At 41.4% G+C, this 17,465-nt stretch overlaps 1 protein-coding gene across 2 annotated transcripts in view; it reads right to left on the bottom strand.

Annotated features, from left to right (window-relative positions):
- The window catches only part of LOC137107819 (cell surface glycoprotein MUC18-like), a 44,977-nt gene that overhangs the window by 8,728 nt on the left and 18,784 nt on the right, over positions 1-17,465 (bottom strand). Inside the window, exons 1-10 of one of the 2 annotated variants that reach the window (XM_067491856.1) lie at positions 13,543-13,750; positions 11,658-11,791; positions 10,891-11,119; positions 10,713-10,783; positions 10,488-10,575; positions 9,658-9,825; positions 8,498-8,625; positions 7,389-7,533; positions 5,567-5,682; positions 5,275-5,416 (exon numbers count right to left, since the gene is read on the bottom strand). In XM_067491856.1, the coding sequence (XP_067347957.1) occupies positions 5,275-5,416; positions 5,567-5,682; positions 7,389-7,533; positions 8,498-8,625; positions 9,658-9,825; positions 10,488-10,575; positions 10,713-10,783; positions 10,891-11,119; positions 11,658-11,768 (1,198 nt within the window). In that variant the 5' untranslated portion in view covers positions 11,769-11,791; positions 13,543-13,750. Of the gene's footprint in view, positions 1-5,274; positions 5,417-5,566; positions 5,683-7,388; positions 7,534-8,497; positions 8,626-9,657; positions 9,826-10,487; positions 10,576-10,712; positions 10,784-10,890; positions 11,120-11,657; positions 11,792-13,542; positions 13,751-17,465 lie in introns of those variants that run through there. The other variant, XM_067491855.1, reaches the window with a different exon arrangement.

The following is a 17,465-nucleotide window of genomic DNA, read 5'->3' as shown; positions in this document are numbered from 1 at the left end:
TACAAACTTGGTACTACCTCCTTATTTACCCAGTGACATTCACTATTAAATTCAAGTCATATACTCTCCTTTAAAGTGATATTTTACCGCTTAAATATCTCTTAGCCGACCCCCACCCTCTCCAGAATCACAGGTAAGTGTGAAAAACACTGTTGTTTAGTCTCTTAGTAAACCAAGCTAAAAAGCTTAGCTACCTAATCTTACACTTACACATACACACATACACATTGTTAATTTGAAATTACGCGTAGTAACGTTACTTTTTCTATTTATTACAAACTTGCTTCAAAGGAAGAGCTATTCACCACTAAGCTATTGAAAAGTTATATATGAAAAAACAACACTAATAAAAATTGTAATTTTCAAGATTCAAACAACTTCATTGATCCCATAGGGAAATTGTGTTGCCTTGTTACAGATGCTGTTCACATGAATGGTAGAAAAGAAAGGAAAAAACGTCCACCAAACGATGCAATAAACAAGTACAAGTACAAATTACTGATCAATAAGTAAAAAACCTAGCTAGAGGAGTAAAAATAACTGAAATAAAAATAATAAATGAAATAAAAACAATGCTATGTGTCCATTTTGACCATTTAGTCCCCCTCCTTTTTACAGAAGAGCGGTGAGTTGAAGTTTAATGGCCACTGGGAGAAAGGATCTTCTGTCGCGTTCTGTGGAGCACTTGACTGTGATCAGTCTCTGGCTGAAAGTGCTCCTCTGTGCAGCTAGCATGTAGTGAAGTGAGTGGGAGGGATTGTCGATGATTGAGAGGGGTTTGGACAACATTCTCCTCTCAGCCACAACATGCAGATGTTAAAGGACCTCAGTCTCCTTAGTACATACAGCCTGCTCTGTGTTTTCCTTTATATTGATGCTGCAGTCCAGTTTATTGTCCAGGTGTAAACCCAAGTATTTCTACTCCGAAAGTACTTCCAGGTCCACCACCAGTTCCTTTGTTTTATTGATGTTGAGCGGGAGATGAGCGAAAACAGTCCACCACTGATCGATACAACGTGATATCTCCACCCTGAATACAATAACTGCAGCGTCATCAGAAAACTTCTGAAGGTGGCAGGAGTTGTACCTGAAGTTAGAATTATATAGGGTGAAGGGAAAGGGTATTAGAACTGTCCCTTGGGGAGCACCTGTGCTGCAGACAAACAGTTCTGCAGAGGGACATACTGTGGTCGATCAGTAAAAAATTCAGGCAACTGTAAGGGTTTCAATGAACATGCTCTTTAATTTCTCCCCTAGCAGGACGGGCTGGATTGCGTTACAATCACTGGAGAAGTCAAAGAACATAACCATTACAGACCCCCCAGGCTTGTTCAGGTGGGCGTAGATGTGGTGTAGTGGATGAAAGCATCCTACGCCCCCAGTCGAGACTGATAAGCAAACTGAAGGGGGTCCAGAAAAGGTTTCACCTAGGAGCTGGAGGAAGTCCAAGACAAGTCTCTCGAACACTTTCATGATGTGGGAGGAGCCACAGGTCTGTAGTCATTGGGGACACTGGGGTGGGCCACCAGGCATGATGTTTCCTATCCAACAGGCAACCTCTCCAGGTGCAGGCTCATGTTTTAGATTTTCTGAAGGATGCCACATAGCTGTGGGGCACAGGCTCTTAGTACCCTGGGGTACTAAGAACCTGCAGCCTTTGTGGGGTGAAGCCTGCATAGCTCTGTCCTCACCTGCTCTGTTAAGATACTTATATATTGCTGCAGAGACAGGAGTGGTGTCCAAGTCATGCAGGGGCGAGATGTGGGCACCTGTGATGAAACTCCTTTAGGGTGGGTATGGGGCACATCAAATCTATTGAATCTATCAGATCAAATCTATTCACACTCCCCTCTGTCCTCTGGCTGCTGGATTTATATCCAGTGATGCTCGCTCAGCTCTTCCCTATCACCTGACCTGAACGCTGCCTTCTTCTCATTCAGGATTGTCTTTGGAGGTCCATGGCTTGTTGTTTGGGTTTTTGTTAGTATACAGATGTCAACAGCAGTTGATGTAATGTGTCATGCAGCCTGTCAGTCCTGTCAGAGTGTTTTCCAATCTGTGGCCTCAAAACATCCCTGCAGCCTGCAGGGCATTTATGGCCACCTCAGATGATATTTTTACTGTTTTGTTGGTGGGGGGCTGCCTTTGAACCAGGGGATTGTACATAGGTAGGAGGTGGATCGAGTTGCGGTCAGACCTGCCGATGGGTGGAAGGGAAGAAGACCTGTAGGCCTTTTTAAGATTTGAGTACATGAGGTCCAGTGTCTTCTCCCCTTTGGTGTGACAATCCACATTCTGTGTAAAGGTGGGGGTGGGGGGTCTTGGAGAGGGTTGCATGATTAAAGTCACCGGAGAGCATAAAAAGGGCATCAGGACGTAGGCTCTGGAGTCTGGTTGTGACCGGGTGCAGGACATCACATGCACGGTCTGTGGAGGCGGAGGGAGGAATATAGACGCCGATCAATATGGCGTGTGAGAACCCAACAGTTCGATGTCTCTTTCTTTCACATTGACATGACCAGTATGACACCACTTGTTATTGATGTATACGACAAGGCCCCCTCCATTCTTCTTTCCTTTTTCCTCCGATGAAGCCGTCAATACTGATGCATGTGTCGGTCATACTGTCCTACAGCCATGTCTTTGACTTCGCATTTCCCATAATCAGAGATGGGAGATGCGGCCTAAATCTTCTCAGCCTCGCTTGGCTGTTGTCTTTTACCAGTTCTGAAAGCACTCGCCGCTTTCTTACTTATTTCCGCTGTTCCATACACCGTTTGTGCACTGGTCACAGCTTGAAGCAAAAAACGTTCAGCGATGATAAAAACAAGGATACATCTCCTTCCAACGGCATGATCAGAGAGCGTAAGGTTTACACAACAAAATGGATACTATACTATACTAAAATACTACACTAAATATGAAAAAGAAAGAACAAATTAAAAGAAAAGGAGACTGGAGACCTGTAGCATTTGGCCTGTACTGTTTTGCACATTACTTGATAATTGTCCTTCTTGATACCAGTCATGGTGTAGTGAAAAATGAACATCTGAATGAGGACATATGAAACAGATCATCCTAACTTATACTGTGCACACCATCCATGTTACATGTAACCAATTTACTAGAGCACATTCACAGTAATATAACGTCTTATTCAGGTGAAAGTTAAATTTGATCATTTATTAGCAAAGGGCAAAAATATGAATGTTCTTGAAGTCAGTCGGATTGCATTGTACACTTTTAACATAGATTTTAAGAGCTAATAAAACTGCTGGTCTGTCCCCTTTGCATCAAACGTCTGTGTGACCTAGGAGATGGAGATTGATTCAATTGTTTACACAACACAGGCTGGTAAAATACGACGGCTGTCCATCCAAAGAGTCCAATGTTAGAATCTCTGCCCCTCCTTCTCTGTCTCTTCCCATCAATCTCTGCCTTTCACTCTTTCCCTGCTTCCTGTTTCCCAGTTTTTATTTTGTAATCCATCTATTCCTCTTCCTGTCTACTTATTTCAGCTACTTCACCACTCATCACCATCCCTGATTGTTGTTACCTGATCCCTTGCTTATTTTAAACCCGGATCTCTCCACAGTCCTCGGCCAGATTAACTCTGTTTTCCAGTTTGAACTCCGACCTGCTCTGCTCTACCTGACTTGTCTTTGTGGACTCACTTTTTGGTCTGGGGTTTTGTCTTTGTTTATCTCCAACTGTTGGTCTTTGTTAAGTATTGGGTTATTCAAAGTTTGGTTATGTGTTCATCCTTAACCTTTGACCTCTGTTTAAAGCTAGTTTTGGTGATCTGTTTACATCTACTGTATATATCTGTTTACATTATTATTCCGGCCTACTGGCGTCTGTATATTCGCAGAGTTTGGTTCTTTGTTATTCCCGTTTCTGATTCATCTCTACTCTTGTGTATTTTTGGTTTACTGTTTTTCATTTCTGATTCGGTCCTTGTACGTGTGCACCCGTTATTCTATCTTTGTTATCTTAACCCGGTAATTCTTGTATGTGCCTTTTTGGTTTATTATTACTGCTCCAGATTGATGGTTTTGCCCACACTCTTCAGTTTTATTAATATTTGCCCGGCAGTTTGCTGTATGTTTTCCAAGGTCTCTCCCCTTGTATGTGTATTCTGTTCCCCTGTTTTCTCAACACTGTTGCAATCAGTTTTTCTTATTCACACCGCCTCCTTAGTTTCTTGCTCCCCTCAATCCTGCATTTAGCATTCTCTAGGTTCCCCAAGCCCATATTATATGTTGTCTTAGCACTTATGTCGTTAATAATTGTTTTTGTGTAGTCTGTTGGTTCCTTGTTGTGTGCTCTGACTCTAATTTAGGAGTGACCCCCCGTCCCCAGGTGTTGTAAACTCATTGCGAGGAAAATATAGCAGAGAGATCGGTTGAGCTGCGAGTGGGTTGGCTCCACCTCTCTTTCTCAACCTGACTGTTCCTTGGAGCAGGGACAGCGAAACCTAGAAAGGACTATTTGTAGTATAAGCCCACGTCAATCCGCCAGTCCTGGTGGGTAGATGCAGGGGAATGAATGGGGAGTTCTCTGTATAGAAAATATGGAGGGATCTGGGTGTCTATTCATTCATATATACAACCTGACTTATTTTTGGCCAACCACAATTGAAAATTTGTGAAGTTTTCCTTTAATGCTGAGCTGTCAGCGGAATTCACCGTTTCCTGCACAGATGGTTCACATTAAAAGCTCTCCAGTGACTTGAAAGGGTTTAGTCCACCTTTTTCTAACTCTAATGCAATCATATCCCTTGTGTTTTATTTCAACATCCTCGTTCTTCAAACAAGTTTTAAGTCACCTGTCTAAGAGCTATATGAACTAGCACAGGTGTTGTATTAGAGCTCTCAGGGCAATCTTCTTTGAGAAGAAAGCAATAACGTAGCAAGAGGAGTCATTAATGGCCATAAGAATTATGCAATTAAAACGTCCACATACAGAAGCAGGAAACACAAACAAAATACAACTTACCTGTATTTAAAGTTGCTATTTGAAACATCTGCAGTGCAGATTATGTAATGATACAGGTAATTATACAGGCAACAAATTCTATTAATTTCCCTTCAGCATTTATCACATCCAAAGGTTTTGGACAAAACATTTGTGCAATATTCTGGCTTTGTCCTCACTTTTTGTGCACAAATTGGAAATTTTATTGTCACTTCAGCTGAGTTTAATGCAGAAGACCCCAGAAAATACATAATATCTGGAAAGTCAGGAGCTAGGGAGACGTGTGGGATGACTGACCTTGTACAATGATGTGAACAGAGCCACTGGTGTGCAGGGCCGGCAAGGAGGGAACAGTGACCTCACATATGTATTCTCCTGTTGTTCCATAGGTGGCGTCCTGCAGGTGCAGTGTGTTTCCCCTGCCTACCTGCTTCCCATCCTACATTGATGTAAACAAAAAACACACACACAACTGAGGATGGACTAATGCAGGTATTTATTAGCTTTCAGATCATCTAAACATATTCATTATGCTGCTGTTCCAAGATTTTTAATCCAGTCTCTTTGCCTAAGTCTACTGTCTACATACCTTGTACCAGACAGTGTGTGCTTTCAGAGAGGACAGGGCATTGCAGGTTGCAGTCAGATCTTCCCCTTTGAGCATCACCTCTGAGTCTTTTGGCACCACAACAGCTGGGTCCAAATCTGAACATAACAAACACCAACAAAACATAAAACCGTGTTACAAGGCTGGGAGAAAATTAAATCAAATGCTATAGCAATGGTTTTATCACTTTCTTTAATATAAGAAAATCAGTATGAATGTTGGCTATGGAGCTGGAGTCTTTGCATTTTTACCATTGCTTACCATAAAGGATGGAAGTAGAGGGAAAAACCTAGCCTGGCTTTGACAACAGTTGCAAAACTTACTAAGCTTCAAATCAATTGTCTCCTTACCTCCACCATCTACCTCTCTCACTGCCGAAGACTTTGCCAGCCTCTTTACTAATAAGGCGGCAGCCATCAGCCCACAGTTCTCTTCTCCAGATAATGACATCCTGTTAACTTCTTCCAACACTGCATTTTCAACTCTTACTAAGGACGACGTATCGACCCTCCTCTCTAACCATCCGACCACCTGCTCTCTGGATCCAATCCCTTCCACTCTCCTTTAAGAAGCTGCACCCGCACTAATGCCAGCTATTACACGAATCATTAACACATCTCTCACAACAGGCACTTTTCCGACCTCATTCAAACAGGCCCAGATTACCCCACTGCTCAAGAAGCCTTCTCTTGACCCCTCCCTTTTGGAGAATTACCGACCTGTCTCTCTTCTTCCTCTGCTGGCCAAGACAATGGAACGAGCAGTCTTCAATCAACTCAGACCTTCTTTCCAAGAACAACTTCCTCAATGTCAACCAGTCTGGCTTCAAGAGGGGTCACTCCACAGAAACAAAACTCCTGACTGTCGTGGAATCTCATCGAGCTGCAAAAGCTGCAGGTCAGTCTTCTGTCTCAATCCTACTCAACGTATCTGCAGCCTTTGACACTGTGAACCATAAGATGCTCTTGTCCACACTCTCTGACTTGGGCATCTCTGGATCAGCTCTAGCCTGGCTTTGGTCTTACCTATCGGGACAAGGTAACCTGGAAGGGGCTTGTTTCTAACTGTCATAGCCTGTCTACTTGTGTGCCACTGGGTTATATTTTTGGTCCTCTTCTTTTTTCCGTCTACACTACATCCCTGGTTTCTATCATCCACTCACATGGCCCTTCCAATCACTAATACGCTGATAACTAGCTCTTTCTGTCCTTTTCACCCACTGACTCCACTGTCTCATCACGCATTTCTGCCTGTCTCTCTGCATCTCTGCTTGGATGAGATCTACACTGGCTTCCTATGATCTCTACACTGACTTCCTGTAGCTGCCCGCATACGGTTCAAAGCTCTGTCTCTTGCCTACAGGGTGATCAACTCAACAGCTCCTGCTTACCTCAACTCCCTCATTCAGGTCTACAATCCATCCCTCTTGTCCCAGCACCGCACAGAAGGCATCAGTTCAATGATCCTACAATAGTGGAATGAGCTACCAAACTCTGCACGCTCAGCAAACTCTCTCCCAATATTCAAAAAACTCATGATAAGTAAACACTTTTCTGATAGGACTTGCTTTGATGTTTTCTCCTTGACTTAGATTTTTGCTTGCCTTGGACCTCACTTGAATGTCGCTTTGAATATAAGCGTCTTCAAAATGTCTAAATGTAAATGTAACCATGCACTTCCTTTGTTATTACTGTCTCTGAGCTTGTTCTAAATTTAAGAATTATATATGTATTGTTTGCATATTTGTTTTTCTGTGTGTTTGTGTGTGTGTGTGTGTGTGTGTGTGTGTGAGACTATTCCTCACAGTGCACAGTGAGCAGCATTTCTCCTTTGACCTCTGTGTATTTGTCAGAGTCCAGAGTGCGACACTGATAGATTCCGGTGTCTTTTCGTGACACCGGTGACAGGATCAACACATCACCACTGCTCTCCAAGTCCACATCCTGGTCCTGCACAAAATTAATCAAAGTTGTAATCATAACCCATGTTGTGTAATGTTACTGCCTAACAACAACAATCTAAACAGGTAGTGTAAAAATAATAAGTTTTTAATAATAAGTTTTCCTAAACTTACTTGATCTCAACAGTTTTAATGTTGCACATTGTATCTGATACTTAGTGTCAGAGTATAAAGAAACAAAATCACCATGTTTGAGCCATGGTTGCATTACTGACTCATAATCTGGCTAAACAATGCAGCTGCAATTCCCAACAGACTCTATTAGGGAAATTAAATTCGGAAACTATACATTTAGTCTCAATATCTTAACCTAAAGTATTTGAATGTAAGGATAAGGCACACAAAATGTAGCCTATATTGCACTATGCACTGTGAATCTGAATGGGCACAGCTATAGTGAGTTGGATTTATAGCGGCAAAATTTCTACTCCCACTTTCAGAACTGTGTTTTCTGGTCAGTAATAAGCATTACAGGCTTTGTATGGAAAAAGCAGTAGCATTGTCATTCTGACTCCAGATGTCAGTAATAAATTTTGTGAATGAGGAAACTATTGTATCATAACAAAAACCCAGTTTTGCTTCACTGTCTTTGGCAGAAAATATGAGTCTACCTCCTTAATCATAGTTGAAAAAAACACAATGTTTGACTGCCCAATTAAATAATGCTGAAATGGAAGTCAGCAAAGTTTTTCTATTGTCTACACATACAATGGATGTGTGTCTAACATGGAAATGAGTCCTCCCCATGAGCCCTGTCAGTGTGGCCTCCGTTCTCAGACCCCAGCATGGATCTGCAGGGTCAGGGCTGACAGAGGCTTCGCAGACCCTGCACACTCATGTCTACATGGGGCCCTGTGAGCTCTGCATATCAAAAACATTCCCTACATGTCTCCTGCATGTCACCCATTCTCTCTTGGGGACTTTTAGGGTGAGAAAAGACCTTCTATTCTTACTTGTTCTCTGTTGAAAATGAAGGGTGGAGGGGGGTTGCCATCACCCTGGCAACGCAGCTCCACACTATCCCCCTCTTTGACCAAGCCCTGGGGTGACTCCCTCCACAGCTCCACCATGGTGGTAGGGTCTAAACACACAAAATCAAATTAAGAAGGCTTTTTTAGCAAGCTGCTAAAGTCATTTTACAAGGACATTTCCACAGCGCTGACAGCACAGACTGAGTTTGGCTCTGTCTGCCACAGTTTCAATACAAAACAGTTACAAAGGACAATGGACTAACCACTGAAAGAGCAAACAGCCTTTTTGTGATAGTGGAATTTAAATTATTTATATATGATATTTAGAAGGCTTAAAGAAGTATTTATGTGATTAAATATTCTAAAGCTGTGCAACTCGGGACAGACAGAAGAAAGAAATGTAAGCCAAAAAGCTTAACTATTACTTTAATTATTACTTTATTATTATCCATATTATAGCTCATGCTTCAAATGTTTCATCTTAAAATATCATCAAGGTTCCGAGCATAAACACTTTTTATACATCTTCTTAACAGCCTACTCAGTACAGCGACTAAGGTGAACCTCATGTTTAAAACTAGTGAATTTCCCCTTTAGTTAGTTCAATTCAAACAGAGAAAGTGAATTACACTGCACATCTGAAAGAACCATGGAGGGTGAGTTCTCTTACGTAACAATAAAACACTGGCCTCCAGTTTGTCAACAGGAAGTTGGAAAATTGGACAAAGTAGAACTATCAATTAAATCACCAGAACCTTGAACCTCCACCTTGCACAGTGTTTTACACAGAGTTATAACAGCACTAAAGTGGATGCGTTGGTTAGTAACACTCCTGATGTGGGCGTCTTATGAATATTTCAGTGGCACTGCAGTTTTGACCAATGCTTTAGCATCTGTTACATCCCACGACAAATTCAATATCTTTACCCAGTTAGTAGATAAAATAAAATGCATTTAAAACAGGAGGAAGCATCCACTTTTTTCAATTGTTGTGTTAATATAATAGTTCAAAAGTAACTATAAATGAGTATCATATATCAAGAAACAGAAACAGCTTTACAGTGCTTGTCCAAATTTGAGTTTTGTCTTTATCTTTAAATGTAACCTAACTGTAGTATAAGAAAGGCTCAACAGTAACTCACAGTGAACAGTAATGTTGACACTTTTGGACTCCAACGTTCTGACGGCTCCTGGGACAAAGAAGCTGACCTCACAGGAGAAATAGGCGTCTTTATCCTCCTTCACCACCTTATACTCCAATGTGCTCTGGACGGAGAAAAAGCCACTTGGATCTCTGGTCACATTTAAATCTGCAGTATGGGAAAGACAATACAGATTTTTACTGCAACAATAGACAGAAGTTATATTAAACTGACACCTATACCTGTAGAGGTCACAAAGTGCATATTCAAACTGTTTCAGCTGGTAATTAGGTGATCTAGACATCTGGTCCTCATGATTACTGGCAAGTCTACAGCTGCTAACAGGCCTTAATAAAAAACACACTGATGCTTTGTAGTTAACACATGCCACAGCTGTCATTTCACTTTAATAGGTTAAATTGCTGACAGCAACTAGAAGTAAACACAAAGTGATGATTTCTAATCGTAATGGACATATCAGCATTGGAGTGTTGGAAAATTCAAATTTGGGCGAGGTTATCACAAAAATTATTATACTTGACCCAAAAAGAACATGATGTACCCATATTTATAGTAATACAAAATTTGTCAAACTATTACAGACTTGTCCAATGGAGGGAGATGAGTACAGTTTCCTCTGTACAACTGGGTAAATCCTGGATTATCTGAGAATCTTTTAGATAGATTTTTTGCCAGGTTCCTGTACTGTATCAGTGTGATGACATGAAATGGAACACTGCAAAGTCGTGTCCTGGGTTTAAAGGAAAGGAAACACCAGTGTGTTACAGGTGAGACCAAGACACAGTGTCTCATCTATGGTTTGCACTTACGTCCTGCTGAGGACGTCAGTGGCATGCTGTTCTTGTACCAGGTGATGTTGGGCTGAGGGAAGCCGTTATGAACCTCACACGATGCAACCTAGATGAAAAGTCACATTGGTCAATCCTTAGCAGCAGTGTAACATTATTTCAGTGACTAACTTATTATTATGCGACATGGTAAAGCTGAACAAAATGTTTTTGCTGATATCATTGTCTAAGATTAAGTAGGCTCACCTTAGATGGCATCTCACTGGTCACAGATATTCCAGTCACAACACCTTTTATCACTGGGGCGTCTGGAGGAGCTGAATTAGAATAATACTACTTCTCAATGAAACAAAGAAAATCTTACAGATTTAAATTTTTCTTTAAACAACAGCTACTTTGTTTAATGCTTTGTGGGTTTCCTTACCAAACACACTGAGATGGGTCTTGCCTTCGGCATTGCCAGCGGCCATCCCGTTCACCTGGCAGATAAACTCCCTCTCGTCAGAGAGCTGAACATTCTGGATGGTGAGTGGAGCTCCCTGATGGTCAAAAGTCACCTTGATGCGATCAGTGTAGTCAGTGTTGCTGTCTACTATCTGGTCTTTGTCATCACCATAAAAGATCCGAATCCGTGATCTGCTGCCATTAACTCTCTGCAGAAAAGAGGACATGTAGTCAGAATGATGCATCATCTTTAATTCTGGTATCATGGAGTAAAATGATGAGTAAATGTGTGTCCAGCTGACTGCTCCTGTGTATAATCACTGTGAAGCGAACATACAATGTAAGCCATCAATCAGTGTCACCAGCTGAGCTGAGTCAGTCTGATTTTGACACATTTCGTCTTGTTATCAATGTAGTAGTTGTGGTGTCAGCTAATTTTTTATTTCTGCATCAACTAACCTGTCATTTTAGGTCTTGCATCACATGCCCTCGTTGTGTTACTGACAGTTCCACTACCCAGCATGAAATTAAAAATTGCTACATCTTTGTTTCCATTAAGGGCCAAAGAGCGGGTTAGGCTGCACTGCCGGTCATTTTATCTGGTGTTTGTACATGTTATTTTTTTTATCAATACAGAATTATTTTGGTTTTTGCCCGTATTTATTTTTTTAAGCAGCAGGCCTTCATAAGTGAGCAGTTGAATTGAATTAGACAGGGTCCATTTTTCCTGGGGGCAGCAATACTCACCACAAACCACTGGATTATGACTAAGCTGGGCTCACTGTTGGCATCAATGAAGCTATACTGGCAGGGGATGTGAGCCGAATCACCCAGGTAAATCTCAACACTCTCCTGCATAGTCAGCTCCACCTGTGCCCAGGCTGAAAAACACATAGACATGCACATAAATTAACTAGATACTTTATGCAGGTGCTCAACCATGGTCCCATATTATTTACGAGCCATTCAAAGCCACGAACCTTGTAAACCACAGTATTAAAGTCAAAACAATGAAAAAGGCATCTTAGGGTGACTTGAACTCAGCATTAGTTCTTCCTGACCTACATCTAATTCTGATTATGACCCTCAATATTAATCTAATTCTAAACTACATTGTGTTTGGCAGATGACTGACTGACTGACTAGTCTACCCAGGCCAACGTGGAGCCAGGCTGCCATGTTAAGCAGAACAAAGAAGAAAAGGCTTCTTGTCCACATGGCATAATTTTCATCTCCTTCTGCTTGGCTGACTGTAACCACAAAACCACATCTTGGCCAGAAAAATCTGTTCCCTAGACATCATTGGGGGAATGCAGACATGTGAGGGCTAGCCAGTTTGACACTGGTCTGTTGATTCTGAGAGCCAAGCGCTTTCTTGGCCATCTTGGACTTAGCTCCAGGAGAGAGGGGCTGGCTCACAAAGTGACACAAGGAATCAAAATGTCAGAAAAAGCCTATTTTCTCAGTTTAATCTGGTTCGGAGTTGCTATGCTAGATTGTAAAGGGCACCTCTTCTCCCCTCCTCTTCCTCTTCAACTGTCAGGGGTCACTGTGTGTGATGTTACTGTTTTAGTAAAGCCCTTTTTCCTTAATTCACCAACTTCTGCTTAGATTTGGCTGTACAAATAAATAAGCAGAAAAAGGTAAAGGGAGCTTTTACACTTCCTTAAGAAATGTGGCGCAGGAAGGTAAAGCGGTCGTTCACCAATTCCGTAGCTTTTGGTTTGATCCAGAGCTCCTCTGGTCACATGTTGAAGTGTCCTTGAGCAATACACTGAACCCCAACTTAGTTGCTCCCGGTGAGCGTTGGCCAGCTGCATAGCAGCATTGGTGTGTGAGTGTGAGCCGAAACGGTGAATAAGAAGCCGTGTAAAGCGCTTTGAGTGCCAACAGGAAAAAAGCGCTATATAAGTGCAGAACATTTATCATTAACCATTTTAGTGATGACACTTGACTAAACATTGGTTAGGCCTGAAGACTACCCTTATCAGGAGCCCTGTGGGTTGCAGTGGTTTGATAGTGTTTTTAACAGTCCATTGTAAATCTACCAATGTAGCATTATTGCCACAAAGCAGATGTATTTATTATATTTTTTAACTATATGATATTAATATAGGTTAAATGTTAAATTTTAGGTGCACTTTACAGGTGTATTATGATAGAAACAATTTACTGTTACCTAATACTGAGGGGGGAAAAACGCAAAATTTATTTGACATTTACTTTTGAATAACGGTTTTAAAAATTAAAGGAAAACACTTCGCAAGGCCGAGACCTCAGTGTCCTCGAATGTGTTTTCAGCATTGGTTGAATCAGCCCAAGCATGAAAAGAGCTTTAAGAGTCCAGTCACCACCCTGCTGCCCCCATTCTACTGGCTGCTCCCCCCACCACCACCATGTCAGCCCTCCTCCGAATCAATCATTTTCACAACTCATTTTCTCCCCCTTCCTGTCCCTCCCATGTCTGCCTGGCCTATGCTCAGCCAACCATTTCTTTTAAGACACGGGACGTGCCATTGTTCTCCCACCTGGGAGGACCAGATCCTACCTTACACACCTCGCCCACCAATGAACCAAGTGATGCTTTTTTCATCCCTAAAACAGTAAAAAAAACTGTTTATCATGTACTCACGTTGTTGTTCTCTTTGATGAAGATGATAGATGGTTCTAACACAGGAGCAGATTACGGAAACTGGTGAGCCCAATATGCCACAGAAGTCAGTATTAAAAATGTTGTGTCTCTTTGGGGCTGTGCCGCTAAATTTTCTGCTAATCCGATTAGCACTGGGGGGTTGCTAAGGATTTAGCTTGCAAAGCCAACCTGGGACTGGTCTTATCTGTTGCTGTTGTGACTTTATACAGCATGGACTAAAGCACAAATACACATGACCCATGATCTATGGACCCTGACAACCAAAACAGCTGCCTGTGGGTGTGTACGCATATATTTGTGGCTGTCTGTTGTCTGTTTCTGGATGATACAGAGTTAATTCATTCAGGGAAAAAAACACCACTTCAGAATATTTGAATGTGTTGACAGGCTGTTCAGTCAGACCTGTGCCTGTACAAGACCCCGAATGACTGGTCTGTCAGAGGGATCGGTTCAGTAACAACAACAACAAAAGAACAAAAATGATAAATGTCTCCATGTTCTAACAAAATGCTGCTGCAACATAATCTACTTTTCTATCATTATTATGTCATTGATAAAGTAACTTAAACATTTATTTAAACGTTTTAATGTGCTTCATTTGTTTTCATTTCCGCGCCTAGTTCCTTCTCTTGGTTGTGATGCCATCACTGCCGTATCATATGAAATATTTCAATAATTGTGCCACTATATTATGTGTATGATACACTGCGGAATAATTACGTTTTTTGCTAAACTGACTTTGATTACTTAAAGTCGAAATTCTCAAATGATAAATGTGGACATCTAGCCAACGTTCAAGCAGCTGTACAACAACTATGTCAACAAATATACAACTAGCCATCACTTTTTAAATAAGGTCACAAATCTGACCAGATATTTTCATCCATTCACAGTAACTTTGGTCCACTTTGAAATATTTGGACTGCTTTGAGAGATCCCCTAACTTTTCTTCTAGTACCATCAGAAAGTACATTTTCACTTACTTTCACCAACAATAGTATCTCAACATCTACCTGTTGGATTTACATATAACTGTATGCCGACTTTGATGAGGTTTTCTACCAACTTTGGTGGTTTTCTGTGAAATACCAGAGGATGGATAATCGAAAAATGAGGTAAAAGCTAGTGCCAGTTTTGGGTCTTATTTTTATTTGTTTTATCACCACATGGTTGCAGGTCTTTGTAATTAACAAGTCTTAGCGTGGTAAGATTATTGAGCTTCCATTCAAGACAAGTGGAGACAGACTCACACATAACCAATCAGACAAACGACAGACGGGGGCTACTTCCAGGAAAGTCTGAATACAATAGCTCATTATGTGCCTAGCATACAGACAATACCCTTAGACACTAACTAAAGTGGTCACCATTAGTGGCTTCCCCATTTGATTAAGGCTGTAAGCTTATAGGTCTCCAGTAGATCTGCAGCTCTGCCACTGATAAGAGACCAAATCACCTCTGACACAACAAACCAGCCTCATCTACTCTACCTAATCCTTCACATGCCTGGTGAACCATGAAATGAGACTTGCCCATTAAAAAAAAATCCATTAATAAAAGTTCTACAAATCCTCATGTTGAGCAGAAATAATACAAAAATTTGGATTGTCTTTATTTGATGTAGGGGTGCATTCACAGAACGAGCATATATAGTCCACCCTATGTCAGGCATTTTGCTCCATATATAGGTTTTGGGAGAGAAAAAAGCTTATTTGAAGCTGCCTATGATGAACAGTAAGGAAAAAAATCGGCTTTTCACAGTTTTTCAGGACCTGCAGACTCTGAGATTTAAAGCTATGTGGGACATGAGGGTCCCTCAGAGGATGGAAGGTGTAAAAAGCTAGCATGTAAGTGCTGATGACAGGGAGGAGGACTTCTCAATACTCAACCCCAGTGTAGTGTTGAACACCTGGGGGAAAGCGTGTATTGCCTAACATCAAAGAGCACACATACACACCCACCCACCGCCACACACACACACACAGTGAAAGCATGCAATCCTACAGTGGAGATGAGAGTTCCTTGTCGTGCTGATGAGGCTGTGCTTTCAGAGGCAGCATCTGGCACAAATCTCCCAGCAGCCCGCTCCCTGGATAACAGGGAGTGGCAGTGGAGGGCCCAGGCTTTATTCTTTCACATAGAGAGATAAGGAAGTGCTGCAAATCTCCTCAAAGGCACCTCTTTATGCATCAATGATTCCCCCCTTTATCATGCAGCAGGCATATCACAGCTAAAGGTGAGGACCTCGCACACAGCCTCCATGAATAATGTTGAGTTGAAACTCACTCTGCCTAAAACCATTAGAAATGTATGGGGCTGACCTGTGATGGACAAGACTTTTTACAGGGAAGTAGTAACATTTATGTGCCCATTTTTGTAATTTTCTCCCCTTTGCTCCGATGTTGCTGGGGCAGTGCAAATGTTGCTATGTCTAAGCAACGTAGGAAACACAGAACAATCTTTGTACCAGTGATTCATGATTAAAAAGCCCTTGTTTTTACAGACAATGCCATACCTGGATACGTTTCAACATAGATTAAAAATGTTTGGATTACAGTGTGTTTAGGAGTTCATCGCCATCATTTCCAGATTTCTGAAGTTTCACTTGTCATGTTGGCTGTCTGTCAGCCTGCATATGTGCATGTGTAACACAAACTTGTTGCCATCGTGGAATGTTTCTACACTTGTTTTATTGGTTTTATTGCAATAACAACCCTCCAACTAACAGTTCGCCAACCCTGTCTTTTAAAGAATTGCTAATCATTCCCGCTGGTTAGCAGCGTCTTCAGCAGCTACATAAAATTTTCATCATCACACCCGGTGGGTGAGACTTCATTAAAGAAGCAACAAGAATGTTTTATTTATGCTTGTATCTGATGTTCAGCAGTGAGAGCAGCTTGTTCCTCGGCACCCACTACCCATCAATAGACTCCCTCCAGAGCTGCTGGGCCCTGGCATGCAGGTTGCTCCACAGCCACAGGATGGCTAATTAAAGGTCAACAGGCTAAACACTGTATCCACATCGGGATGGGGGTCGTTTAGCTAGCAGAATAACAAAACAAATTAGAAATAAAATGAAAAGAAAGACTATGAAAACAGAGTTGCCTCTTTAGTAGTGGTGCACTGGTGCATATCTAGAAATTTGACCATGCAAGATATGGCTTGTTCCAACCATGACGACTGTGTATATAATTATCTAGTACCTGAGTCTTAATACATTCATACAGGAACAGTAACTGACTGAACTGAAAACAAGAGTAAATGCAGCTCCACAATCCAGAAATACCCCTGACCACAATACTGCAGTTCTTGGGGAGACACCAAGTATAATTCTGTTTAGTTTCCATTTCAAACATAAATATCACTTCAAAGATTCATGATTGGATTTCATTCTCTAACTGGATTGGTATGCTTGGACAAAATAAAACCGGGTATTGAGCATGCCCTAACCTATCAAGAAATGCGGCCATTTAAAAACAAATATATGAACCTTTGACACCATTTTCTTTTAGTTCAGCTAATAATTAACAACAGGTCACGTGACCCCACTTTGTTGAAGGGACACAAAATTAAATTTTGAGAAAGAATATAAAAACTAGGAATTCTTCTTTTGCTTTAATTAAAATGTGTAAAAGATGAGACAGTAAGGTAAGAAGCTTCAGGTATGAGGCCTCAGCTGTTATTCTAACACTATAAATAGGAGCCCTTTTTCCAATCAAACCTCTGACGACAGCACACTGACTTGCTGCTGTACTTCAACAAAGGCCTTCTTATCCAAAGCACCTCTGGTCATCATCACAGTGCTGAATATCCATGAAAATCCCAAACTAGTTGCAAACTAAATCAGCTTTCTGTCTTTAAAAAAAAAGCCAATTAGGCATATGCAACAGACATATGCAGTA

The sequence above is a fragment of the Channa argus genome, chromosome 22 (genome assembly GCF_033026475.1).
Source record: "Channa argus isolate prfri chromosome 22, Channa argus male v1.0, whole genome shotgun sequence".
In the NCBI taxonomy this organism is placed as follows: Eukaryota; Metazoa; Chordata; class Actinopteri; order Anabantiformes; family Channidae; genus Channa; species Channa argus.
Note: the sequence above shows the minus strand (reverse complement) of the source record. Positions and strands in the feature narration are given on the sequence as shown.